At 47.2% G+C, this 26,853-nt stretch overlaps 1 protein-coding gene across 5 annotated transcripts in view; it reads left to right on the top strand.

Moving 5' to 3' along the window:
- Positions 1-26,853, top strand: part of Ptk2b (protein tyrosine kinase 2 beta) — a 127,490-nt gene that overhangs the window by 70,284 nt on the left and 30,353 nt on the right. For all 5 annotated transcript variants that reach the window (XM_078030853.1, XM_078030854.1, XM_078030850.1 and 2 more), the window contains 2 exons: positions 7,034-7,274; positions 26,499-26,677. In XM_078030853.1, the coding sequence (XP_077886979.1) occupies positions 7,071-7,274; positions 26,499-26,677 (383 nt within the window). In that variant the 5' untranslated portion in view covers positions 7,034-7,070. The remainder of the gene's footprint in view (positions 1-7,033; positions 7,275-26,498; positions 26,678-26,853) is intronic.

Raw genomic sequence — 26,853 nt, 5'->3', positions numbered from 1 at the left:
AACAGGGTAACATGTCTCATTGCTCCCCTCCTGCCCTCCACAGAGCCAGCCCTGAGTCAGCTGGCCCTGGGTGGGCTGTGCTGGCAGCAGAACTACTCCTGGTGGATAATGGGCCCCGGGGTGGGAAGCCAAAGACGTGGTAAAGTCTCAACAAATGCTTTTAGAATTATTCTGAATTATAGCTGGCAGTAATCACAACCTTTCTGGCTCCTTCCTTCACAAGGTAATGGGGAGGGATGCCTGGAGAGGAGGGAAGGGATTAGCCCAGTGCTGGGCTCAGGGGCTGGCAGCAGAATGCCGCCCTGCTGGAACTGGGGACTGAAAGGGCTTGGGCAGTGAGGGGGCGCCGCATGGAGCCAGCAGGGCCCAACCTTGCCCAGAGACACAGGAACGGCTCCCTGACGCTGCAAGGCCACTCACAAGGAGTTAAGTGGCTGCACCCAGCAGGCCTCTGCAATAGGAAAGGCCTGTGTTCCCCATCGTGTTGATGGGGAAATGGCAAGGGAAGTGACTCAGACAGAGTGGAAATCAAGCGTGCCTCTCGTGACACTCTGACTTCAAGCTGGACCCGAGGGACTGGTGCTCCGTCTGTCTCCTGTGAGCTTCCTTCCACAGAACATGCTTCTGAGTGCTCAGGCCAGAGCAGTGGCCTGCATGTGAGCACAGCAGGAGGGAGGGTGACCTTCCTGGGTGGCGGGTGGAGGGAGGGAGGAAGGTGGGCTTTGGGGTGAAGGCAGCCTCCTAGCTCTGGAAGCTGAAGAGGCTGCGGTGACCACCCAGTCCCTCACTTACAAGACCAGGTGTTCTTTTAAGAAAGGGTCTCTGTAGTACATTTCCAGTTCTTTCTTCTGCCAATTTATAAGCATTTTAAAAACATATGAGCCAGGGAATTTACTGAAGTAACCTCTGATTCTCCAGAAAAATTCTGAAGAATTCAGCCTTATGCCCCAAGAAAGGAAACCAAGGCCTAGAGGGGTCAGTCACCTTGTCCAGATGCACAACTGGTAAGTGGCAGATGTTTCCAGCCCCAAATTACCAAAACCTGTTGTTCTCCTTTCATCAATGAATGAGCATCGTAAATCCAGGAAAAGGTGGACAGCATGATGTGAGAATAGGACTGTCCTTCACATTGAGCTTTATGATGAATTTTCTGCAGGGTCCTTATTTTTTTCTTTTTGCCTGGACACATGAAAACATCAAGGCCACCATCAACCTACCAGCCACTGTTGGGGAGCCTTATGTTTCCAGGCGTCAGAGCCAGTTAGCGGCAGAGCTGTGACATTACCCCATAACCGAGGTAGCAGGACATGACACCCGCTCCCAGCATTTGATAATTAGCATTAATGAGAAGGGAGGTGTGACGTCACGGAGAAGGTTCACACAGCTGATTCATTCAAACCTGGATTTAAAACCGATGTCCTCGGGGCCTCCATGACGCATCACTAGGACATTACTGTGGACTTTGAAGTCAGGCAAAATGCCTGCCACTTGCCACCTGAGTGATCTGGACAAAACTGTAGGCCTGTTTCTTCTCTCAGGCATGACAAGAATATGACCTACCTGCAGAATTTTTCTGGAAAATCAGAGATTATTTATGTAAACTCCCTGGCACACAGTATATGTTCAGTAAGGCGTAGCATTACCCTACAATGTCTACAAGGGCACGAATTCTCTTTTTCTGAGATGTTTACCCCTGTAGCCCTAACATCTTCCCCAGGCCAGGAGCTCCAGGTACCATGACAACCTGTGACATCTCCAAGGTCTGTACATCCTGCCGCAGTCGCCTCTCCTTCAGGCAGGTCAATGTCTTGCCATTCAGGAAGAACATAACTTATTTTCTTCCTGAAGCTTCTTGGACTCAGAGATTCAACAGCCTCCTTGAGTACCCGTTGTAGGTTAGGGCCAACAAGTTCTTATAGGCAATCAAGACCTTTCCTGTTTCAATCTGGGCCCATTTCCATGTGTTTGTTATTCTTTGTGACTTTGGCAGACCTGAGGGCTAGGAGGCAAGCTGGCGCCCAGCATGGCTCAGGGCCAGGGATTTTGCTAAGGCCACAGCATATAGGCGCCTCTGACACCACTCAGTGGATCTGGGGCAGACCAGGACAAGGGAGGAGCAGGAGCCAGGGCTGGGAGAGCCAGGAAAGAGGTCTGGAGAAAGGGGCGGGGCTTTGTCTCACACATTGAGGGTCAGAAGACTGCAGTTATGGAAAACCAGAGACGGGCTATTGGTGAGAAATTCAAAATTCAGGCAAAAGTCAAAGGAACAAGCAAGATCGCTTGTCAGGAAGAGGAGCTGGAGCCTTCTAGAGGATTGTGCTTACCTCTACCTGACTCAGCATTCAATGATAAATGTTAGAAGCTTGAAATCAGCCATGGAGGCAATATTTACACCATGGAAATTGGCAAATGCTGATAATCAGAACTTCTTTTTTCTTTGTAGAGAGTTATTGGCAGGAGGGAATATGGGAATTGTTTTAGTCAGCTTTTTCACTGTTGTGACTAAAAGACCTGACCAGAAAAATTATAGAGGAGGAAAAGTTTGTTTGGGGCTCACAGTGTCTAGAGGTCTGAGCCCATAGACAGCCAGCTCCATTCTTTGGGGCTAGAAGTGAGGCAGAACAACACGGCAGAAGACTGTGACAGAGGGAAGAGGCTCACATGAGGATCGGGAAGCAGAGAGAGACTCCACTCACCAGATACAAAATACAAACCTCAAAGGCACGCCCCCAATGCCCACCTCCTCCAGCCACATCCTACCCACCTTCAGTTACCTCTTAGTTAATCCCTCTCAGGGGATTAATTTACTGATTGGGTTAAGCTTCTCAAATCCCAATTATTTCTCCACTGAACCTTCTTGGATTGTCTCACACATGAGTTTTTGGGGGACACCTCACATCCAAACCGTAACAGGCACGCATGCAAGATTTTGGAAAATAGGCAACTAATAACTGTGATGAGAGAGACTCTCTTTTGGATGCTGTTAATGAACATCAATTTATGTTTTCCACTTCATGGTCACAACCTTTCCAAAAGGAAAATAGAGCAGGTAGCCGTGTCCCCATTGTGTAGATGGGGAAAATGAGGCAGAGAGAGGTTAAGCTACTTGAGTTAGGTCTTGGAGGTAGTCAGAAAGTGAGGTGGGACCCAAACACAGGCAGAGTGAGCATGGGGAGTGTAGAGGGGTGAGTTCTCCAAGACCCCAAGGATAGGTAGCCTGGATCTTTCTTGTGTGACTCCTCTCAGGTACTCTTTTTCTTCAGAGAGTTTGGGGAGTTTATTACAGATCTGTATCTACTAGTGATAGTTTGGGGTATCCTTGAAGAAGCAAAGTGCATAGTTTACACTAGGCCTCACTCCTGATGCTGTACTTCCTATTTTTTGGACAGAAGCATAAATACCTGTGTCCACCATTACACTACCATAGTGAATAGTTTCACTGCTAAAAATTCTTCATTCTCCACCTATTCACCTCTCCTTTTCCCCTAACCCTGGAAACCATTGATCTTTTCACTGTCTTTATACTTTTACTTTTTCTGCAATGTCATACAGTTGGAATTCTACTTTGTAGCTTTTTCGGATTAATATTTTTACTTAAAAATAAATATTTAAGGTTCTTCCATGTACTTTGTGGCTCCACAACTCATTTGTTTTTAGTTCTTATATCTCATTGTATGGATGTACCACAGTTTGTTTATTCATTCACCTACTGAAGGACATCTTGGTTTCTTCTGCTTTTTGGCAGTTATGAGTAATGCTTTTACAATTATCCCTGTGTACATTTTTGTCTGGACATGTGTTTTCAGTCCCTTTGTGTAAATACCAAGTAGTGTGATTGCTAGATCTTATCATAAGAGCATGTCTAGTTGTGAAGGAAACTGTGAGGCTGTTTTCCAAAATGGTAGCATCATGCTGCATTCCCACCAGCAGTAAAGGGGAGTTCCTGTTGCTCCACATTCTTGTGTCCTGTTTTCTCTTGAGTTTAAAAGCACTCTCTGCTTCTGTACCATCAGCTGTAGCAGCTTAGGCACAGAAGCACCTGCAGGTCTAATACTGTCCCCTCAGACTTTGCCCTGTCCCTATCCCAGGCATGGACTTGTAACTGTCCCACACCACTCTGCTTCCACACTCCACCTGCCAGTCGATACATAGAACACTGAAGATGGAGTTTCCCCAGGTCCTACCAGTGAGATCTCTGAATTCTACAGACATTTTATTCCTAAATATTCTCTCTCACATTTTTACCAGGATATTTTAGGAAGTCACTGAAGCGTCTTGTGTGTGCTCACTGGAGCATCCCCCTTTGGTAAGAATGCTGGATGAGTTGAGGTGACACCTCTTGGGGCTCCCAAAGCTTCAGAAACACCAGTTCCCTTCACGGAGGCTATCTGGGAGCATGCGGTATAAGCAGCAGATATGGGTACGGTGCCCTGCTTTCCAGCTCCGAGAGATGTTCTGACGAGCATGACATTGCAGCATTTCAGGCGACCAGGTTTCCCAGTGGCCATTGGGGAGCCAGGCTGTCGGCCATTATACAAAGTACCAAAGACTGGGTGACTAGAACAACAAGCTTTTATTTCCCACAGCACTGGAGGCTGGAAGTCAAAGATCAGGTGTGAGCATGCTCAGGTTCTGATGGGGGCCTTCTTCCTGCTGACACATGTGGCAGAAAGAGGGTGACAAGTTCTCTTGGGTCCCTTGTAAAAAAGACTCTGACTGATCCCATCCATGAGGTCCACCTTCATGGTGTCATCACCTCCCAGAGCTTCCACCTTTCCAACACCAACACCTTGGGGTTAGGGTTTCACACATGAATGTCAAGGAGCACATCAGTGCATTGCAGGTGCTGTCTAGTCCCTGGGGACAGACACCATATGCCACTCAACTTCCTCCTCCTGACACCTATCTCAAATCTTCCTCATAAAGATTAATTCATACACAGAAATGCCCAATAGACACAGCAGACCCTGAAGCGAGGGCCAGCTTCAGGGTGTGTAGTGTTTACCTAGTTATAGGTGGTGACCTGTTCTCATCCCCATTTGGAGTCTATGCTCTTTAGAGACAAGACATCTTCTCGTCTTCACACCCTCTAGCAGCATTTCCCTCTTCTCCTGGGGTATCTCCTCGGGCCTCACTGTTTCAATGTTCTCCCTCAATTCCAAGCCGCCACCTCTGCATCTTTGTTAAGGAATGCCTCTGTTCTCCCCTGCATAGAACTGGCTGGAAATGCTGGGGACAATGGCTGGACGAAGCAGAGTCTAAATGTCCCAGGTCTCTCACTGTCTGGGTGGGGTGTATTCCGTCAGGCTCCTGGGATTCCCAGGAGAATTAATTAAGCTGTTCAAGGATCCCTTGCCAGACAGCTCTTTTGTGGCTCTCTTGCCTTCCCTTCACACATTCTGTACTCTCCGAGGGGTATTTCCTGGGGTCACCTCTCAAACATCCCCCCCTAGATTCCTTGTGGCAGTTCAGGGGGAACTGAGATCCATCCCACTGCACGGCAGACACTGGCGCCTGGACGTGTTCCGTGATGTCTCTGGGAAGATGGAGTGGACACTTCCGTGATGCTGGGTGGACGGTGTGTAGACACATACATAAAGATATGCATGTATATTGGCTGCCCTGAGAACTCTGAGCCTGGTGTGTCCCCTTGTCCATCTGCCCCTCAGCTGAGGGACAAGCCCTGCTCTTCCCCTCATCATTACAATATCTCTTTGAACCTTCCTAGTACACATTTGCTTTTTAAAATAAATGGTTCCTCAAAGCTGCTGACTGTCTAAATCTTTTCTTTTTTTTAACTAGTGCCCAGCATAGTATGTCTAATTTTTTTAAAAAATCATAGGCTGTAATTCCACTTTTTAAATGTTTGACCCCACATTTGTTTTTTAATATGGCCAACTCCATCATGTTTCCCCCAACTTCTGGTCCAGAAATTTCCCCCCACCCCAAATCATAGTATCTTTTGAGATCTTTTTCTGAAAGGGTAGGTTTCACCATGAGAGCTGAGCTAACGCCAGGTGAATGTTAGGACACTCCTAGAAATTTAAAATATACTAGTGTTCAAACCTCAGTGGCCCTTCTGCAGACAGGACCCAGAGTTAGTGCTCTTTAAAGCTTCCCAGGTAACCCCAATATGGAGCTTCAGTTGACACCATCAATCCAAAGCGTTTCCATCACTTCTTTTGGACACACCCTATTTAGACCTGTAAAAAGTAGGTGCTTGGAAGTCCTATTGGATCCAGAGGACAGGCCCAGTTTTCTGAAATTTGGGGTGAACTACAGATTCTTAGGATTCTTATAGCTTGATCTGCATCAAGCTAGGCTATCATGAGAACTGGATTAATCTTAGAGTCCAGCCCCTCCCACCCTACAGAATACCCTTTCATACATACTGGGGAGAGGGTGGGAATTGTCCTTCGTGTGCTGAGGCGTGCTCTATTTGGTGAGTCCCTGGGATCCAGGCTTCCTATCATGAAAGCTCTGGCTAGCAGCTGAGGCTGTGGACGGTCAGGCCATCATTCAAGAGCCAGGTTCACCACCTAGCCCCTCTCTTGCCTTCTCTGTTCCAGGTCCCTCGGAGCTGTCCATTCTCCAACTCTGTCTCTTCTCTGCTTTCTCCCCCTTGTCCCTGTTTCTTTCCTGCTATTTTCTCCTGTCCCACTTCTTACTTTTCTGCTCCTCTGTGCCTTGGAACCAGGCTGTGGCCGCCTCCTCTCACAGCTGCATTTGCTCCGTGTGGGCCCCTTGCCTAGGAGCCATTGTTGAGGGGGAGAAATGGGAGGTAGAGGGGGCTTCCAGAGGAGAGGGCTGGTGTGCTTGGGAGCTCCAAGTCCAGATTTTATTCCTGAATGTTCATGCATCCTGCTTCCACCTGCTGCAGCTTCTCAAGAACATCCAAGAACGCTGGATGCCTTTAGGGGAGATCCTCAGGAAGAGGAGAAGAGGTCATTTGCTTGGTGGCTGCACCCGGGGGGCTAAGGCATGAGGGCTTCTAGGCACTCATTTCAGGACTGTCTCTCTGTTGACTCCACAGGACTGAGATGTGCTGGTCCTAGCTGCTGTCTGAGAGGATGTCCGGGGTGTCCGAGCCCCTGAGCCGAGTAAAGGTGGGCACATTACGACGGCCTGAGGGCCCCCCAGAGCCCATGGTGGTGGTACCCGTCGACGTGGAGAAGGAAGATGTGCGCATCCTCAAGGTTTGCTTCTACAGCAACAGCTTCAACCCTGGGAAGAACTTCAAACTGGTCAAATGCACTGTGCAGACAGAGATCCAGGTAAGCTGGAGATCTGTGCGCTCTGTTTGTCTATTCCGCCCTCTGCTTCCTGGGCAGTTGAGCGGCACTCCTTCAGCCCAGCAGGCTCTCCTGTACTGCCTGGCAGAGGGAAGTTAGCACCAGGAGAGATGTTCTCAGCTGGCGTGGCCAAACTCCTCTCCAGGTGTGCAGCTCCACTTCCCTAAGGGCCTGGGGGACAGATGCTACAGCCTTGGTTTGAACCCCTGATTGTTTGTTTGGTCTTTGTTCAATTCATTTCAACTCGTTAAGAATTTATGACATTTGAGGCTCTGCAAAGGACTTAAAAGCCCCCTCAAATATTCTCCGATGGAATTGGAATTAGAGGCATATGCAAGTGAGTAAATTTTCAAAAAAAGCTATCTAAGATTTCTGCTGGACATTGAGAGGATGGAGCTGGTGGGGCATTTAGAGGACAGTAATGAGCTAGAGATGCCCTGGGCTAGATGGGCGTCACCAGGCCCTTCTGCCAGAGCAACAGCTCAATGGGCTTTTTCCTACTTAGGGTCCTAAAATCTGTTAACGGATCCAGGTACACACCTTCATCAAGGCATCTAGACCCCAGGAATTCAGTTCAACTTAACTAAGTCTATATGAAATTGTCATCAAAAGCAGAGTTCCAATATTCTGGCTGATTTCACCACCTACACGTATTGAACAATGGCTACATGGGAGCGGTTAGGTGTGCCTTTCTGTACTCAGCATCTCATTAAATCCTCTAATGGCCCCAAGAGATGGATTCAGTGAGGATGCATCTTTCCTCTGCCCAGAACATTCCTTCTTGATAATGGAAGGGAAAGTCAAATGGGTTCTCAGAAGGCGGCTTGGAGGATCTGTGGTTTGAACAAGGAAGCAGGGAACTCGGAGGAAAGGCACCCAGCTCCGGGGCAGCTGCCTGAGCTCTTGGCCATGGCATTGCCAGACCTTCCCGTGTCCTGAAAACCCGAGCCTCTCAGCTCTGTGTGCGGCTCCTTTGGTTGGTGCTGTGGCAGCTTGGCCACGTCGCCATCCCACCTGCCGTGTGTTACGGCATGAACCTGCCTCCGCACACCCGAGCAGAGAGTAATAGATTAGCCCACTGTGCTGGCCAGTTACCATTGTCGATTCTGGCTCGGTTGACTCCTTCTGTTTCCTGTAACTGATTTGATTAGGGCCTTGATTATTTGTCTTACGGTTTCTGATATGGGAGCATAAATGTGCTTGAGTTTAAGCCCTGGCCCCCTTCTTCCAAGGGGGACGTTTTCCTATCTTCTTAACCGTCCACTTCATGGATCTTCCTTCAGGTATGTCATTTTCGAACATAGCTGATGCCGTCCACTGTGAGCCTCACTAGCTTAATTTTCAGAAGTTAAAACCTGATCTTCAAGTTTGAGGAGCACCTCATTGACCTTTCGTGCTGAGAAGCAGGGAACATCTGGTTGGTCCAGCTTGGGTCAGGTTTTATGGAGTTAGCAGTGAGAAGGGCCCTGAAAGATGGGTGGGATTTAAAGCAGAGACTCTGGGGTAAGAAGGGAGCAACACAGATAGAGGCTGGGAGGCTGCTGGAAGGTGAGTAGTCTGGTTTGATGGAAGCATGGGATTTATTTAGAAAAGCTTCTCAAGTCAAGGCCAAGGTGGAAATTGAGGGCAGATAATGGAGGCCTAGAACATCAGGTTGGAAATTTGGAGTTGGGCAGGCACTGGGGAACAGCACCCAGTTTTTAAGAAGGGGAGAGAGATTTTCTTAGAGTTGTGTGATGGCCTGGTGGATGTCTAAGGGGAGGAAGAGCAGGAGGCCTACAGAAAGGGCAGTAAGGCCCAAGCTCAAGAATGGCTACCAGTTCTGGGGGCATCATCTGGAGGAGTTTGGGGACAAAGGAGAGGCAGCAGCAACAACAGGAGGAAGGAATTGCCTTCTAGGAGTTTACATCCAAGCATTTTGATTTTTCCTGCTTCCAGTGTCTCCTGCAGGCTAAAGGTCACCTTATAATGTCATTGCTTATTACAAACATCTGTGGCCATAAAGCCACTTGGACTTCCAGCCATGAGCTGCCCTATCCTTAGTGGTGTGTGGCCTTGGGTCCAAATGCTTAACCCATCTGCACTTTAGTCTGCCCCCTGGGGACCATGGCCGTCTGCAGCCTTGGTAGATGAGATGTACCTAGTGCACAACAGGGTCTCAAATAATTGGAAATATTGGTTGCATGGATGGGATTAGATGATTACCCTGCTCAAAAATCTCCGAGGATCACTAATTGCCCAGAGAATGAAGTTCAAGTTGTCTTCTTTGGGTATTTATCCATTCATCTTCCTTATTTTCAAACTGAGAAGACAATCACATTAGTGTTTTAAAATAGCACATGGTGTTCTGAAAGATGTTAATGAGGTTGCCCTGGAGAAAGGGTCTAATCTCAAGAAAGCCTAGAAGATACTTGGTTAAACAATTCTGAACAGAATCTTTTATAGCAAGCTTTCTCAGAACCTTTAGTAAGCTAATATGCCCAGTGAGTCTCTGAGACAGGGGCTCAGAAGTATTGTTTTCTTACCTAGCTGTTTCTTATTGGCCTAAAGAAATGCTCTAAATGCTCTTTTAAAAGTTGGTCCACAAGTCTTCTGAAAAATCATTCAGGGAACTTTTCTCCCCAAACCCTGGCAGCAGAACACAAAGGGTTAGAGAAAGAAGCTGTCAAATGGGAAGTGGGTTAGGAAGTGGTGGCTGTTGTGTGGGAGGGAGCTGATGAGGACCTGGACTAAGGGAGCGTCACTGGGAACAGAGAAGTCAACAGATCTGTGTGCGTCTCGGGAGGCAGAGTCAACAGAACTTGATGATTAGCTGGATGTAGGGAGGGAAAGAAAGGAAGGAGACAAGGATGACTCAAGCTCTTGCCTGGGTAGCTGAATGGGAGCTGGCACCATTCATTGAGATAGAAGCAGAGAAAGGAAGGGCCTGGAGACTCCAGCTCCACTTGTGGTGTCTTTGAAGTGTGTTAGAAGCACCTCCACAGAGCAATGTGGGCCCGGAGCTTAGGAGGGAGAAGGGACTTGGAGGTAAGGATTTGGGCATGGTCATGCGATGGAGGCCAGGCAAGAGGGCAGAATCAGCCACGGAGACTGAGTTGAGCAAGAGCAAGAGATCCAGTTGGGAAACCCGGGGAAATCGATTTCCAGAGGACTGAGGAAGAAAGAGAAGCAAATGAAGGAAAAGAAGAGTCCAAAAAAAAAAAAATGGAGAGAACAGTCAGGGGGCCTTTAAGGAAGGCGTGTTTAGCAATGTCAGGTGCTCAGAGAGGTCAAGTCAGGGGAGGGCAGACATAGGGTCATTGCCTTCAGCCACAGGGTCATGGGCGACTCTTTGCTGGACAGTTCCAGTGGAGAGATGGGGGCAGGAATCATTGTACAATGATGGTTGAGTAGAGATGGTGAGAATAACCAGCATTTTACAGTTTTGACCATGAAGTGAAGGAAAGAGGAGAAGGCAAGAGAAACGAAGTCACCAGCCCAGGCAATACCACATGTGGTAGTCCTCGAGCGGAAAGGTACATGGCAGGTTGGAGGCTGAGAGTTCCTGAAGATTGGCTTCTTAGAACATGTTAATAGTTTAGATCTTTACTCCATCCCTTGTGGGAAGATGCTGATATCATTTAATCGATATCCAGAGAATGTAGGAGATGGAAGTGACAGGTTTTGGTGATGGATGGGAGGTGCAGGAATGAGGAATATGGGGGTGTGAAGAGTGGCAGCCCTGGTTCAGGTGGACAGGGCCCCTTCCCTAAGATGAAGATGAGGAACGCCGGAGGAGAGACTGGGTGAGGAGTGACGTGTTCCCCAGCTCAGTTTCAGATCTTTCAGTGCGACTGAGGTGCTTTAACACTTTCATATGGAAATGTTGAGTAACCGTTGGTGCATGTTCCGGAGGGGAGAACTAGTGTGGGCACAGACAGTCGAGTGTGGTCAGCCTCAAGGTGGTGGCTGAAACCATGGCTGTGGATGAGGTCACTGTGGAAAGAGTCTTGAATAATTCCATCTTCCATTCCACGAACAGAGTTGGGTGCCCATGCCTGGCACTGTGCTGGCCGTGGCCTGGGGCAGCAGCGTACCCCTAAACACAGGTACACCCTCTGCTTTCACAGGGCTTCCTGGCCAAGGGTGGGACCGAAATTGACTCAAACCGAAGCACGAACGTTTACAAACTGAGGCAAAAGCTCTGACAGGAAGAAACAGGGCTGAGGAGAACAAATAACACAGAAGAGTTGGGTCTAACACCAAGGACTAGCTTTGCCATTCAGAGCCCACTAGAGGTGTCCAGTAGGGAATGTCCAGTAGGGAACGCAGGCCTGGCATCCTTGACTGAGATTCTCCTGAAGCAGTGCCTCCCTCCCTCTCCTTCCTGTCAGCCTCCTTTCTCTAGCTTGGCTTTGACTTCAACCAGTTTTTCATATCCAGCTCCATATCTTCTTTCACCATCCTCCCAGTACTCAAAATGCTGCCAGCACTTCCAGATTTGCCAAGCACATGTCCTTCCATAAGAACACTCCTGAAATTCCAACACCCCCCACTTGGCTGCATCTGATCAAATAGAAGCAATGGAGATTCACCCTGGCACAGCCCCTGCCGGAGTGTGTTTCCAAAACATGGTTACTCCAGGCGTACTTGCTGACTTCGTAGAGTTATCTTTATTCCCAACTTACTTCTATGCAAATACAATAGACTCATGATGCTTGCTCCGTTCAAAATCACAAAAGTACCCCCCTGGCTTTGGTCCCTAGGACCCCTCAGAAATCAGGTAGGTGCTGGAGAGACTCAGCAATGTTCCAAATGAAAACCATACTTGGCTCTTCTTGATTTTTCCACTTCCCTTTGGTTTGCTATTCAGAGGAAATTGTGTTTGTTTGGGAGCTTTGAATCTCTGTAGCAGGCAGAGGCTTATATCACTCTATTTTCTTCTAACGTGCTAATTTGCTTGTCTGGGAAAGGGGCTAAAATGACATTCTGAAAACAACTGGCAGAGCATCGCCCAGACGTGCCCACACGGGGCGTCTCCTTCATGATCATGATTATGCGCACGCAGCCCCCCTCCTCTCTCTCCCCTTCTCCCTCTCCTTTTCTTCTCATTCTCTTTTGGGTGGGAGGGCTGACTATATGTCCTGGTTTGTCTCAGTCCCAGCTTACACATAATGTCCAGGGATAACCATTAGGAGTGTCCCTGCCAGTCCCCAAAGTACGATGCATGTGAGGTTGAATTGTTTGGTCACCTGCTTCTAAGTGCCGTGTTCTGTCCTCCCCGTGCCTGGCACACTGACTGCCTGTTTCGTGGTGTCTTCTCCCTCTGGCTGTCACCGGCAGACCCACTCTCTGCGTGTGTGCATCCCTATCATCAGACCATCTGTTTCTCTCTCAGGAGGGCAGTAAGCAAAAAGTGGGCATTCGTCTGTGATACGGTGCAATGCAGAATTGCCGGCAGGACCCCCACTCCTGACCTGTCCCTCAGCCAGCCTCCACTAGGCTGAAAAGCCACGTTTGAGATCCATCTTCATTTTTTCCTGCAGCATCACTGCACTTGGAATTCATTTTGCATCCCCAGGAGGGACAGGAACTCAAGCCATTCTGTGTCCTTCCTGTCCTTCCAGATGCATTCCCCACACCCACAGCAGAGTCTCAGGGGTGGTCCCTGGGTGTGGCTTCCCTGGCACGGGATGAGGGCAGAGTCCAGTTCCCAAGTGTGCCCTATGCTTGTGTGACACCATCAGTTACCCAACTTAGCTTCAAGCTTAAACCGCTCACCTCATGTGGCACAGTGTGCTACGGACTGGATGTTTTGTGCTCCTCCCCAATTTACATGGTACAGTCCTGGCCCCTGATGTGGTGGCATCTGGAGGTGGGGCCTTTGGGAGCTACTTGGTCAAAAGGCTACATTGCACCTAATACTGAGTGTGACAGCATCAAAAGGTGGGGCCCCATGAATGAGATTAGTGCCCTTACAAAGAGGTTGAAGGAAGCACCCTCTTGCCTTCTTCTCTGCCCGTGTGAGGATGCAGCAAGAAGGCACCATCTTGGAACCCACACCAGACAGTGAATCTGCTGGTACCTTGATCTTGGACTTTCCAGCCTCCGGGTCTGTGAGCAGTAATTCTCTGTTGTTTATAATTTTCCCTCTTAAGGTATTTTGTTATAGCAACAGGAACAGGCTGAGATAAGAGGTAATTAGATTTAGATAAGACCATGAGGGTGGGGCCCCCATTATAGGATTAGTGCCCTTATAAGATGAAGAGAGGCCAGAGCACACTCTGTCTTAGCCATGGGAGACACAGCAAGAAGGCAGCTGTCTGTAGGACCCTCACCAAGAACTGGCACCTTGATCTTGGACTTCCCAGCCTCCAGAACTATAAGAAGTGTCGTTTAGGCTGTCCTGTCTGTGGTATGTTGTTTCAGCATCCCAAGGGACAGAGACACAGGGCCAGCAGCTCCCTGGGTTTGGAGGAGCAGTCTGGCCTTCAGACCATTGGTCCAGGTTCTCGATTTCCAGAGCATTCCTGCTACCCTCATTCAGATGCAGCTAGGGCAAGGCCTCAAGTTTGGGATACAAGGTTGGGGTACAAGAGGAAAGGAGGGGAGGGCTACCTGTCCTAAAAGAAAAGCTACCCTAATGAGAATAGATGGAATGATAGAAGGCCAGCGCCCCGTGCATGAGAACGTCACTGGAACAGGAGAGGAAAGGCTCAGCCAGGAAGCCACAAGCTGGTACCACACAGACATTCAGAATAACATAAAAGAGGCACACTCACAGGCCTCCTCCTCTCTGCACCCCTCCCCATTTCCTGTGAGTGCTCCTGGCCACCCACCCACACAGACACCTACGGAGGCAAGCACAAGGCAAACATGCAGAATTCTGGGCCCCTCTGTTTATCTGAATGCTTAGATTCATGACATCGACAAATTAGCAGTCAGGTGTCTATGCTTTCGCTTCTATTTTTAACCTGGTGGTTGCTTTGCTAAATGTCCTTGTTAGAGGCTTTTATCACCTCAAACCGAATGCTTTCAGAGTGATAACTTATGCTAACTTTTATTATTTTGTTCTTCCATCACTTTTTTTTAAAAAAATTATGCCTTATGTGTTGAGGACATGGAACTCAGATGGCCTTTGAATCAGTTTCCTATTTCAGTCATAACAAATTACTACAAACCCGGGGCTTCAAAAACACAGGAGTGGCTCCTTTGCAGTTCTGGAGGCCAGAAATCCCAAATCAAGGTGTCAGTGGGGCCGTGGTCTCTCTGAGGGCTCTAGAGCAGATCCTTCTCTGCCTCTTCAGCTTCTGATAGTCCAGGTATTCCTTGGCTAATGACAGCATTGCTCCCGTCTCTGCCCCTGACTTCACACGCCCTCCTTCTCCTGTGTGTCTTTTATAAGAACATTGTCATACGGGTTACGAGCCAGAATGACCACAGTCCAGAATGACCTCATCTTGAAATTCTTAACTCAGTTACATCTATATAGACCCCCTTTCCAAATGAGGTCACCTTGAGGTTCTGGAGGTTAGGACATAGGCATGCTTTTGGGGACCCCCATTCTTCTACTCCCGATAGCTGTTTTCTCAGGATCACTGTGTTTCACTGGTTTCTGCCTGTGGGCTAGCACAGACCAGGACATACAGATGTACAGAGCTAAGTGTGAGCTCTCTGCACACTCCAGCCAGACGCACAGCTGGTGTTGGAAATGACCGTTGAACTTGGCTGACGCAAGTCTACCCTCCTCTCCACGTCCCAGGATTCTCAGCTGATGGCCACCTGCAGTTGTGTGCCCTAATGTGAGGCTTCCTGTGATGTTGCCAGGCATGTGACCCCTTAGGGTGTTGCCTCGTCACTCTTCAGGTGATCTCCTCCGGTCCCCTACCTATGAGTCTAACCTAAGTGGTGCCACCTGTGTGCCTCTGACTCCAGTCTCTTCCCCACCTGCCAGGTTGCCGTCTCCACTGACCGAATGTGCAGAATCAAACATCACCGCCCGTCTTCTCCTCAGTCTTTTCCGTTACCTGGCGCTCCACTCTGTGCCAACCGTGTCTCAGGCCTGAGAGTTGTCCAGACTCTCTTCAGTCCGTTGGGAAGTCCTGTCAGGCTCCACCATCACAAACACCCAGATCCTGACCCCCTTCAGCCACCCATTGCCTCTGGTTCCCTCTTCACGGCTTCCTTGCGCCTACTTCTGGTCCTCACTGCAGAAGGGAAGAAGGAAGCTGCGGCTGGGCTGAGTGAGGTGCTGGGGCTGAAGCCCTTCATGGCGCTTGCTCTGAGCAGAAGGAAGTGGTTTGGATTTTTTTTTTTTTTTTTTGCATTCTTTCTTTCATGCAGCTGGCATGTCGGCATCAGCTGTGACCATGACCTGATGGTCCCACAGGATCATTTATCATTTACCACCCTTCCCCCACCTCTGCTGCTCACCAACAGCCTCGGGTCCCTTTCTCTTTTTTTTTTTTTTTTTTGTTTTCATGTTTATTTTTTAATTATAGGTGAACACAACGTCTTTATTTTACTTTATGTGGAGCTGAGGATTGAACCCGGTTTCTCACTCAAGCTAGGCAAGTGCTCTACCTCCAGAGCCAGAACCCCAGCCCCCCTTGGGTCCCTTTCTAAAGACTGTTTTCTTCACCCCACACCCCTTCCTTGGAGCTTGGCGGGTATTGAGTGACTGCGGCCCACAACTGTGGCCCCTACCTACTGGGTTTCTGCCTAGGCACCAGCTCCCACTCACTCATTGGAGAGATGCTCCATCCCCAGGTCTCAATCATAGACTTCCTGAGCCAATCAGTTCAGCTCTTCAGGTTGACTTGACCTTTGGGCCAGGTTAGGCACCTACTGTATGCCAACCACTGCACTAAGCTCTTTATGTATCTGTGATCCACATAAGGCCGGCCAGTCTTAGTACAGTGTCACACTCCAGAAAATGTTAGTCTGACATCTAAAAAAAATTGGAAATACATTTAAATCTTTGTTGTCATCGCTTGAAAAGGTATCACTGGAAGATCACTGTTAAGATAGGTACCAAAATTTCTTAAAATTCTCATAACCATTTACCAATTAGAACTAAAATGACTGTTGGTATTTGTCTTATCAAAGGTCAGACATAGACTGTGGTTTTAATTCATATTGGAAAATGTCTTCATTAGTTTCCCAGGGCTGCTATCACAAAGTCTCACCAACAGGGTGGTTTAAAACAATGAAAACGGATCATCTCACAGTTCTGGAGGCAGGAAAGCCAAGAGCAAGACCTCAGCAGGGCCACGCTCCCTCTAAAACCTTAAGGGAACCCTCTCTTGCCTCTGAGCATCTGATGACTTTCCAGCATGCTTTGGTGTTCCTTGGTTTGCAGATGTGTCACTCAAATCCCACATCTTCACCTGGCACTCCCACTGCGTGTGTTTCTCTCTACGTTTCCAAATTTCCCCCTTTCGGAGGATACTGACCATATTGGATTAGAGCCCACCCTAAAGTTTTCATTTGAGCTTGAGTAGTCTGCAAAGACCCTATTTCCAGATAAGGTCACATTCCAAGAACTAGAGTTTAGGACTCCAATGTGTCCTTTTGCAGGAACAAAGCTCAATCCATAACAGTATCTTGCTGGATTCATAAGCAAAGTCCTTTGGAATCTCAGGGAGAAAACAAGAACTCTGTCAAGGGCAGTCAGGAAGGGATTTCCAGAGGACCTAGAGTATAGACTGGGCCTGAAAGGATACCTGGGATGACTGGGAGATCTCCAGGAGAAGTCAGGAGAGAGAGGGAGCCAGGCAGGAAGAAGATGTGGTCAAGAAGAGAGAAATGCGATGGCATGCTGTGGTGAGGGCGGAAAGACCAGCCCTGGAGCTAAGCACTTTGTGGGTAAGAGGGGGAGACAGGACTGGGAAGAACACCAGGAGGGACATTCCAAAGGGCCTTTTAATTAATCCTAATGCTAAAGAAAGTTTGGTTCTTATCCTGTTACCATTGGAAAACAAGGAACCAATGGGAATTTTCAACTAAAGTCACTTGCTTTAAATTTGTTCTCAGTCTCAGAGTGACACCTTTTTGGACAGAGTTGAAGCAAGTCTCTCTTGAACCAAGGCTTAAGTAGATCTTATTCATTAAAGGTTGAATTCTGTCATCTTTAAAAAGAGGAGTGTTTGGTCTTGGTAGGGCAATGAGTAAGGAGGGTGAACTGAATCAAGCCCAGAACGTAGTCTACAAGCCAGAGTCTCAGTGGGGCTCCCAGGAGGCAGTCCCGGCTTGGAGGCCTGGGTGGAAGAAGTGTGGACGAGGACTCTCACAAGATGCACCTGGAAGCAGGAGATGCAGGATCAGCTGGGGGAAAGCTAGGCTGTGACACAGTCCATTCCACATGGAACTCTGGAGCTCTGGAGCTAGGGCAGCTCGGTGACATTGTCCCAGTCAGGATGAAAGGACAGGCCTTGATGACTATCTATTGACCAGTCACTGTGGGTGAGCCATCCCCCATCAGGGATGTGACCTTAGGCAAGGACCATTTTTTGTGAAAGAGTGGAGGATGATGGGGACCTCATTTATCACATTGTTTTGAAAAAATCCAGCCACTGACATACAAAATGTCTAATAAAGTTCAAGAAAAACAAAAAGATTAGGTGTTGCCTAAAAACAGATGAGCTTGAGAAAATAGACCACAGAGGTACAGGGGAAGTACCTCGGTGTGATCGATGTGGTTAAAGACAGAGAAAGTAAATGGAGAAGATAGTGCTTGGATGACCTTTCTCTTTGGGAGCATAGTCCAGTGTCACTCAATGACAGGAGAAATATATCTCGAGGTGATTTCATCCTCATGGGAACCCTGTAAAGCACACTTACACACACATCTGATATCACTATATGGTATAATCTGTGTGACTGCTACCCTATATGTGGCCCATTATTGACCCCAAACACCCTATGTAGTGCAAGACTGTAAGTTTTCCTGCACTTGGGTACAAGACACCCAGTCATATTCTTTCTTTGTTTCTGACCTACAAGAGGAAGAGCCAGAGAACCGGGAGAGAGGAGAAGGATTTGGTGGGAGGTCTTCACGCTATTTGGTAAAGCAAATAAATCATCATTAGCCAAATAGAAAGAGAAGCCCTGGAAATGCCAACATTTGCAAGAAAGCACCAGAAGGCTTCTCACATCCAGGCTGTGCACCAAGGGCAGGCTGAGTGCCTGGAAGTTTCATCCAGGGCAAACAAGGCCTTCCTGCAGGAAACAAATCCTGGGCTTATCCAAAGAGCAACTGAGAAAACTAAGACCATTTTTTTTTTTTAAGAAAATCGTGTTCCATATGGCAATTGAGTGAGTAGGTATGCATCTTGTACTGTCATTTAGAGAAAAGAAATATTGACTCATTAGTGACAGGTGAGGAGCAGTGGGTAGAGCACCCATGTTGCTGCTCCCACCATTTGAGAAGCTGTGCAGGTACCAGAGAGCAGCAGGGAGCACAGAAGACAGGACCACTACGGGAGGCAACACAGGGAAGGTGGCCCCAAGGCCCCGAGCTTGCCCTTCCCTAACTCCTCCCTGAAACTCAACCACTTTCTTCTACCTACAAAATATAAGTTCCTCCACAGCCTACGAGCTCTGCATGCCGATGCTGGAGCCCACAACTTGCTCCGCATGGTGTGAATGGGGTGGATCCTTGCAGATGGTTTGAATGAAGACCCTTTTTGCAGCTCAATAGAGAACAACAGGGAGGAGACTGTCCTATCTTGCTGAAAGTGTGTCAGAATGGGATTCACACCCTGGTTTGAGAAACTCCAATGTTACTGTTCTTTTTGTGTCACTTGTGGTCATCAATCTTCTTCTTTCTCACCTGTCTTTGTGCCTAAAGGATCAGCCCATTTTGCAATGCAAATTCTGCAGTTCATGTAGTCTTCACAGGTTGGGGGCACAGTCCACGGGACACCCCTCCCCTCAGACCCGAGATGCTGGCTCCAGCATTCCCAGACCACCAACACTTTTGATCAACTGACTATGGATGTGGGAGTTCCCACTATCTGCTTAAGTTTCACCAAACCAACTCATAGAACTTAGGAAAGTTTCATACACGTGAATGATTTTAGTTTTGACCAGTCAAAGGAAGAAATGCATAACACAACGTCCAAGAGGATCCCAAATATGAAGTTTCTATGTCCTTAGGATACATCACCAATCAGGAAGCTCACCTGAGCACAAGTGTCCAGGGTTTTCTCAGGGTTTATTATGGGGGCCTGTTTGGATGGTTGAGTGGATCATTGGCCACACTGAACTTAATCTCCAGCTTCCTTCCCTTCTTCAAGGTCAGGCCATCATGTGGCTCAAAGCTCCAACCCTCTAATCACAGAGTTGGTCTTTCCAACTTGAAAGCCTGAAACATGGTTGACCAGGACCCATCCTGAAATCATCTAGGGTCCCTCTCTGTTCATTAGCATAGATTCAAGTGTGGTCCAGGTACCCACCATGAATTTCAAAGGCAATCCTTTCACTTGGGAATTTCAAAGGTCTAGAGGCTTCTTCCCCAGAACCAAGGTCAGAGAATAAGAGAATAGCCAGATTCTTGACCATACAACCTCAGTGACCAGTGGTAGTCATGTTGGTAGTTTCCCTGGAGCATCAGGTTTGTCCCTGATAAGAATCTTCCCAGTACTGGACAGCCTCCCAGAAAGTGTGTTTCGGCTTAGAGAACTCCCAAGTTCTTCCTTTCCTGGGGCTGAAATCTATCTTTCTAAGAGCATCTGTTAAGCAAAGAGTTATGAATTTCCACTCCAAGGACCTAGAGTTACCCCACTATCTTCTCTACAGAATCTTTCACTTCCAAGAAAGAAACCTGGAAATTTCTTGCCCAGGGGAGGTCCTGGAAAGTTTCACCAACCATGAAACGGAGAGCTGGACTCTGTGCAGCCCCTCTCAGACACCTCGGAAAGCAGCGTGGCTCTGTCTGGCCTGACAGAAGTTTTATTTATCCCCTTGATATAGGGTCTTTCTTTCACATGTGCTAGGTCCTATAGGAGTCTCTCCTCTCCTTTTATTTTGTAATCATTTCAAATTTAACAAAAAATTGGAAAAAGCAGCACTAAGAATCCAAGTCACCTTCACTCTGGTTCCACAGTTTTTCAATGTCTTCTGCCTTATTTACTAGCTCTTTTTCTTCTTAAGCACATTCAAGCATGCCCTTCATCTTTTTTTTTTTTAACTATTTGAGGGCAAGTTGTAGCAATGTTGCCCATTATTAAAATGATCCAGTGTTTATTTTCCCCAAACAAGGGCACTCTCCTGCCAAGTTCCACTACAGCCATGTAAATTGGGAAGTCAGTGTTATTCTGATACCACCACACAACCCACACCCCTGACACCATCGTTCAGCCCATATTCCTGACGTCACTGTGCAACCCACAAACTCCATCCAACTGACCCAGCCATGTCCATGTCTCCCAGTCCAGGAGCATACATTGCTGTCCTATTTCTATGGTTTTCTCCAATTTGGAAGAGTTCCTCAAACCTTTGTTCCTCAGGGACTCTGGGGAGACTCCTCACCCTGGGGTCTCATCACCAGACTTGGGCCTCAAACTCCTGGCAAGAACATTTCAGAAGTGAAGCTGTGCTTTTCTTGGCGCTTGGAGGCAGGAAGAGTGCTAGAGCTGCCTGTCCTAAACTGGGAGCTGCTAACCTGGATAATGGGCCATTCATGTCTGCCGGGTTTTCTTTGGTATTTGGTTGGTGTCTGAGGAGCAATGCCCTGAGACTGTCAATCCCCTGCCCACCATCAGATCTCCACTCTCCAGCCTCGTCATTCTTTGATGAACCCTGCGCTGATTAACCAACACTGAGCTTGTTGCCAAACGGTGATTTCTATTTCCATCCTTTTCTTTACAATTACTAGTTGGCCTTCTACTAGGAAGAAAAGCATTCTCTTCTCCCCCATTTATTTATCTATTCAGAGTCTATTTTTTCCATGGGATGTAATTTCTATCATCATTTGTTAATACTTAGGTTGTCCCAGATTTGGCCATGGTGGGTCCCTTCAAGCTCATTCTGTCTCATTGTCATGTATTCCCAACATCCTCTAAACATTTTCTCTTTTCCTGGCACAAAAATGATGTTTCAGGCTCATCTTGTACTCTTTTCTTCTGCCCCAGCCCTGGAATCACCCATTTCTCCAAGAAGCCTTAGATAACTTTCAGTGAAGAAGGGTATTTATCTGGAAACTAAGACTTGATGGTTGGTTTGCAAATCACTATGGAATGTCCTTGCCCCTAAGCCCTTTTGGTAAACAAAGCTCAGTCTCTTTCTCTCTCGTTGTCTTCAACTGTGAGTCAAACACTATTTCTAATTCCAGTTCCTTGTACGGGGTCCTCTCTAGCCTTTCCCTCTCCATAGTTTGTGTACTCCTTCCAGCAGTAAAAGTCTCCCAGCATCCACATAGATTTCTTCTTTGCTCAGCCCCCTGGGTAGAGCCAATCTCCCAATCACTAGCGACTCTGCTGGCGGTGGGGGGGCCCTCAACCTCAGCACTTTGACCTTTGGCCCTGCCACCACCTCCTAGGGAAAGAAAAAGAAAAGAAAAAGAGGAGTGGAACAGGAGGCTCCAAAATTTTGTTTTCCCAATCTAGTGTATGAAGCACCAGACTTTGCATGAGGTTGTTGTTAAAACAATGTTTCATTTGTTTGTGTTTTTAGTATTTACCTTGAGTCAAGTGATAGTCTAAAGAGTCCTAACTAATTTAATTCTCACAAAACCATTCCAAATACTGACATTTCCCCCCATGTTCTAGATTTAAAAACAAAAAATAAATAAACAAATAGACAAAAACAGACTCCAGAGAGCATCAGTGTTGTCCCAGGACATCTAGCTGGGCACTGGCGAGTGGCTGGGCACTGCTGGAGTGGCACCAGGGCTGGCTATTCCTGACAGTGGCTGTGCTGCTGTGCTGCTGTTAGTGACTTGAAAGGAACCCTCAGCTCCCCGGGCCTCTTCCACTTGCAGAGGACACACATTTGTTCATAAAATAGAACAGAGATTTCAAAACCAGTGAAATAGCTTGGTTGGACTCATCTTCCTGCAGGTAACCATGATAAAACCAGGACAAAATTTTAAAGCCATCTCTAAGGACTGAAGAGTGCCTACAGCAAGCAGAGACCAAGAGGGACATCTGCTCTTGTGACATGGACTGGATGAGTGAGTGGGAGTGCCTGGTTTTCCTTTGGAGGACACTCTCCAGTCTTGGAGGGGCGCAGGCACAAAGCAGCAGCCTTGCTAACCCGAGGGCTAAGAGGTTAGAACCCCGGGGCCAGCAGAGCAGTAAGAAGGGAGTCGCAGAAAGGGCGAGCAAAATAAATGATCAACTTTTAAAAATCCCAATTTAGAAAAGCATCAAATACACCAACCACTTAGGACTAACACCTATAACTGGAAATTATAAAGCATGACTTAAAGAAACTCAAGAAAATATAAATAAACAGAGAGATACCATGTTCAGAATTGGAAGACTTGGTGTTGCTAAGAGATCAATCCCTACGTCCCCACCCCATTAAATTAGAGATTTAACACAGTCCCAATCATAATAATGCTACAAAGTTCTGGAAAAGAAAAAGGAAAGCTGTTTCTAAAATCAGTATGGACATGTGAAGATCTAAAAAACCAATAGTCTTGGGGAGAAACTGAAGATTTATCCCATTTGACTTTAAGATCCCTAAAACTACAGTAATGTGTACATTTATGGTATCAGCGTGGTGTGAAGAAAGATCAATAGAAAGGAGTCAGAATTCAGAAATAGACCTAAATTTAGATAGCCAACTGATCTTCCACAAAGACAGGAAAACTATTCATTTGGAAAGGAAAGTTAACAACCAATGCAAATGACTGTGGAACTATATGAACAAGTGTTTTATCCCTGCCTCACACCACACAGAAACATTCATTTAAAATGTATCACAGACCTAAAAGTAAATGTTAAAACCATGAATCTTTTTTTAATATTTTTTAGTTGTAGGTGGACCCAATGCCTTCATTCTTATTTATTTATTTTTATGTGGTGCTGAGGATCAAACCCAGTGCCTCACCTGTGCTAGGTGAGTGCTCTACCACTGCTCCAAAACTATGACTCTTATAAAAGAAGACACAGAATATCTTCATGACCTGGAGGCAGGTGAAGATATCTTAGGATGCAGAAAGCACTAACCATAAAAGAAATTTTTGATAAATTATAGATATCAAGACACTAATATGGAAATGATTACAGATCTAGAGAAGATATTAATAAAATAGATCATACGAAATACTTTTAGCTAAAATGTATAAAGATCTCCTAAAACTCAATCACGAAAACACAACATAGAAAAAGGGGCAGAAGACTTGAACAGACACTTTACAAAGAAAGAGTGTGAATGGCCAATACACACGTAAAAATGTGATCAATGTCATTAGCCATCAGAAGATGCACATCAAGGCACAATAATATACTACTAGCCCTGCCCCTCAAGTGGTTCCCACACCGATCTGCTAACACATGCATGCCGTGCCTCAATTTCCCTACTGAGATGACACATATTAGAAAGACTGACAGCACCCAATGTTGGAGAAGGCGCAGGGTAACAGAAGCCTCAAGTCACGATGGAAACACAAAAGTGGAACAAGCGTGGCAGTTTCTCATAAGGCCACACATACACTGACCTAATAATTCTACTCCTTGTGTCTATTCAAAGGCATAACAGCATCTACACACAAAAATACTTGTAAATTAGTTTTCATAGCAATTTAATTCACAATGGTCAAAATTAGAAATAGCCCCTATTTCCAAGAGTAGGGGGCTAAATAAACATATTGTGTTTTCTTTATAAGGTAGAACATCACCCATTAATAAAAAGAAACACATTACTGGGGGCTGGGGATGTGGCTCAAGCGATAGCGCGCTTGCTGGCATGCGTGTGGCCTGGGGTTCGGTCCTCAGCACCACATATAAACAAAGATGTTGTGTCCACCGAAAACGAAGGAAGGAAGGAAGAAAGGAAGGAAGGAAGGAGGGAGGGAGGGAGGGAGGGAAGGAAGGAAGGAAGGAAGGAAGGAAGGAAGGAAGGAAGGAAGGAAGGAAGGACATTACTGATATATGTAACAATGTGGGGGAATTTCAGATATTATCCTTGGTGAAAAAAACTTGTGCCAGACACAAAAAAATGGCACCTGTGAAATGATCCCGCTTACGTTCTGGAGGGGGTGGTTCCTGGGAGGGAGAGGTGGGAGTGAGCCACGAGGGATGACTGAGGAGAGAGAAGAGAGAACTTTCCAGGGATCTGGACAACTGCCTTTCTTAATTGGTGTGTGGGTTTCACAGGTGCATTCATGTGTCAAAATCATACCGTTGAAATTTGTGCATTTTAATGTATGTAAGTTTTACCTTAAAAGAAGAACCACAAAATAAATTAATAGTTGAGTCACAGTTGGAGAGTAGGGGGTGGCACAGATGAAGCAGGAGGGGCAGAATGTTGCTCATTGCTGAGGCTGGGTTGTGTGTACAAGGGAAGCTATTATGCTCCTCTGTTTACCTTACGTATGTTAAAAGATTTTCAATAATAAACAGCACAGGGAGCCCAGCCCTAAGGAAATTAGACATTAGCCTAATCGGGGAGAGGGAAGGCTCTCAGTTTCAACACCTGAAGTGGGAACTCCAGGTGGGGCTCAGGAGGGAAAAGGGGTTCTGGGTACCATATCATGAGGACCTTGTGGACAGAGTGGTACAGATGAGTGGCAGAAGGGGGTGGAGAGTGACGAAACTGTCTACTTCACATCCTCTTACCCACGTCGCTCTCCCAGTGGGTACTCTAGGTCAGAGCCCTCTTCCACATCCTGAGCCTCAGTCGATTCCTATGCTGATTTGTTACAACTGATGACATGTGCATGCCGAGCCTCAGTTTCCCCAGCTCTCTCACAGAGCAGTAGTCAACTTCTCTGTAGTAGTCAACTTTCTCCTGAGGGGAAAGGGAGGTTTTAGGCTGAGGGTCTTCTAGCATCCTGGTAGGAGGTAGCTGGACACACGCGTGCGGTTGGGCAGATGAATGCCAACTGGGCATTCCTTCATAGTCATATTATTTTAACATTAGCTTAACATTTTCCTAGTGGAGATAGGAAGAAACAGATTTTCTTCTGAGAAAAAAAAAAAGATGTCATATCTCCTTCTTTTTGTTCCAATTAAGAGATTAACTGCATTTCATTTACTAAATTAGAGAACTTCTTGGGAGGCATGGTAAAAAATAACAACAACAAAAAATCATGGAATCTAAATAATAAACTGCCTCTGCTCTTCCTGGTCAGAACAGCTACTGCCTGGGCATGGATCCGTCTCTCACACTGCCAAGCCATCCAACAGGATAGGTCAGTGCCTGTGGGCTTCTAAGTTTGCATCTGAGCCATCTCTCTGCTGTCAAGAGTGGGCTCCGGTCACCCGTTACGTGTGGAACCACATGAGAGGCTTGAGGGAAAATGTTGCAAAAGTGATGTCGGAACCAGACAAGGCCTCAGAGGTTCACATCCAGGCAGCCAGCTGCCCGAGTGGCCCTCCTGTCAATCCAGCTCTGGCAGTGGCCAGGAAGCTAGGACATCAGGCTGTGGGCAAGTGGCCCAGTTAACTAGAGGCCACCCTTCGTGTCATATTTTCACTTCCTATGACCATCCTTCTTGTGTGGGCACTGACAAGGCGAGTCTTGTCCTTCTGTCTCGCCCTCTCCATCATCCCAGTGAGTCAGCTTGGCCTAGTAGAAATCTTGATTCCAGCAGGCCAGGGTTCAAAATCCCAGCCTAATGCCATGGCTCATGTGACCTACATCAGTTTCCTCTTTGTCACACAAGGACAGTGATACCTGCTTGCTTCCCCATGTGAAATCATGTGTGTAAAGTATCTTGCAATGACTGGTCAGTAAGGATGGTGAACTTGGGAAACATTAAGAAGGTGCTTTTTACATGGTAGGTGCTCAGTGAGTATTAATTGGTTCAACTGGAGTGCAGTGCAGAAGCACAGCACCTGTGCTGTCTCCTCAGTTCTGACTCTGTCTCATTTTGGCTAAATGAACAGCATTTGTTCATTCACCACCTACAGCTCACTGTGTACCACATCTTGCATTAAGTGCTAGGGAATCAGAAACAAATAGATTGTTAAGGCAGAATCCCACCCTAGAGAATCACACCCTGAGGGGCCCAGCAAGGAACACCCCTGAGTTGTGTCCCTCTCTTCTCTGCAGGAGATCATCACCTCCATCCTGCTAAGTGGGCGGATTGGGCCCAACATCCAGCTGGCTGAGTGCTATGGACTAAGGCTAAAGCACATGAAGTCAGATGAGATCCACTGGCTGCACCCCCAGATGACGGTGGGTGAGGTGCAGGACAAGTATGAATGTCTACACGTGGAGGCCGAGTGGAGGTAGGAATGTGGGGCGGGGAGGCCCTGGAGGTCCTCCCCACAGCACTCCCCATCCTCAGAATCTTCTAGAAAATCCAAGTGGCATCCTAGACTTAGACCTCCTACAATGTCTAATGCATGCATTTTCAAAGCCTGACGTGGACTCACAGTAGATCTGTATCCAGAAATGTCCCCAG

This window comes from Ictidomys tridecemlineatus, chromosome 14 (assembly GCF_052094955.1).
Source record: "Ictidomys tridecemlineatus isolate mIctTri1 chromosome 14, mIctTri1.hap1, whole genome shotgun sequence".
Lineage (NCBI taxonomy): Eukaryota > Metazoa > Chordata > Mammalia > Rodentia > Sciuridae > Ictidomys > Ictidomys tridecemlineatus.
Note: the sequence above shows the minus strand (reverse complement) of the source record. Positions and strands in the feature narration are given on the sequence as shown.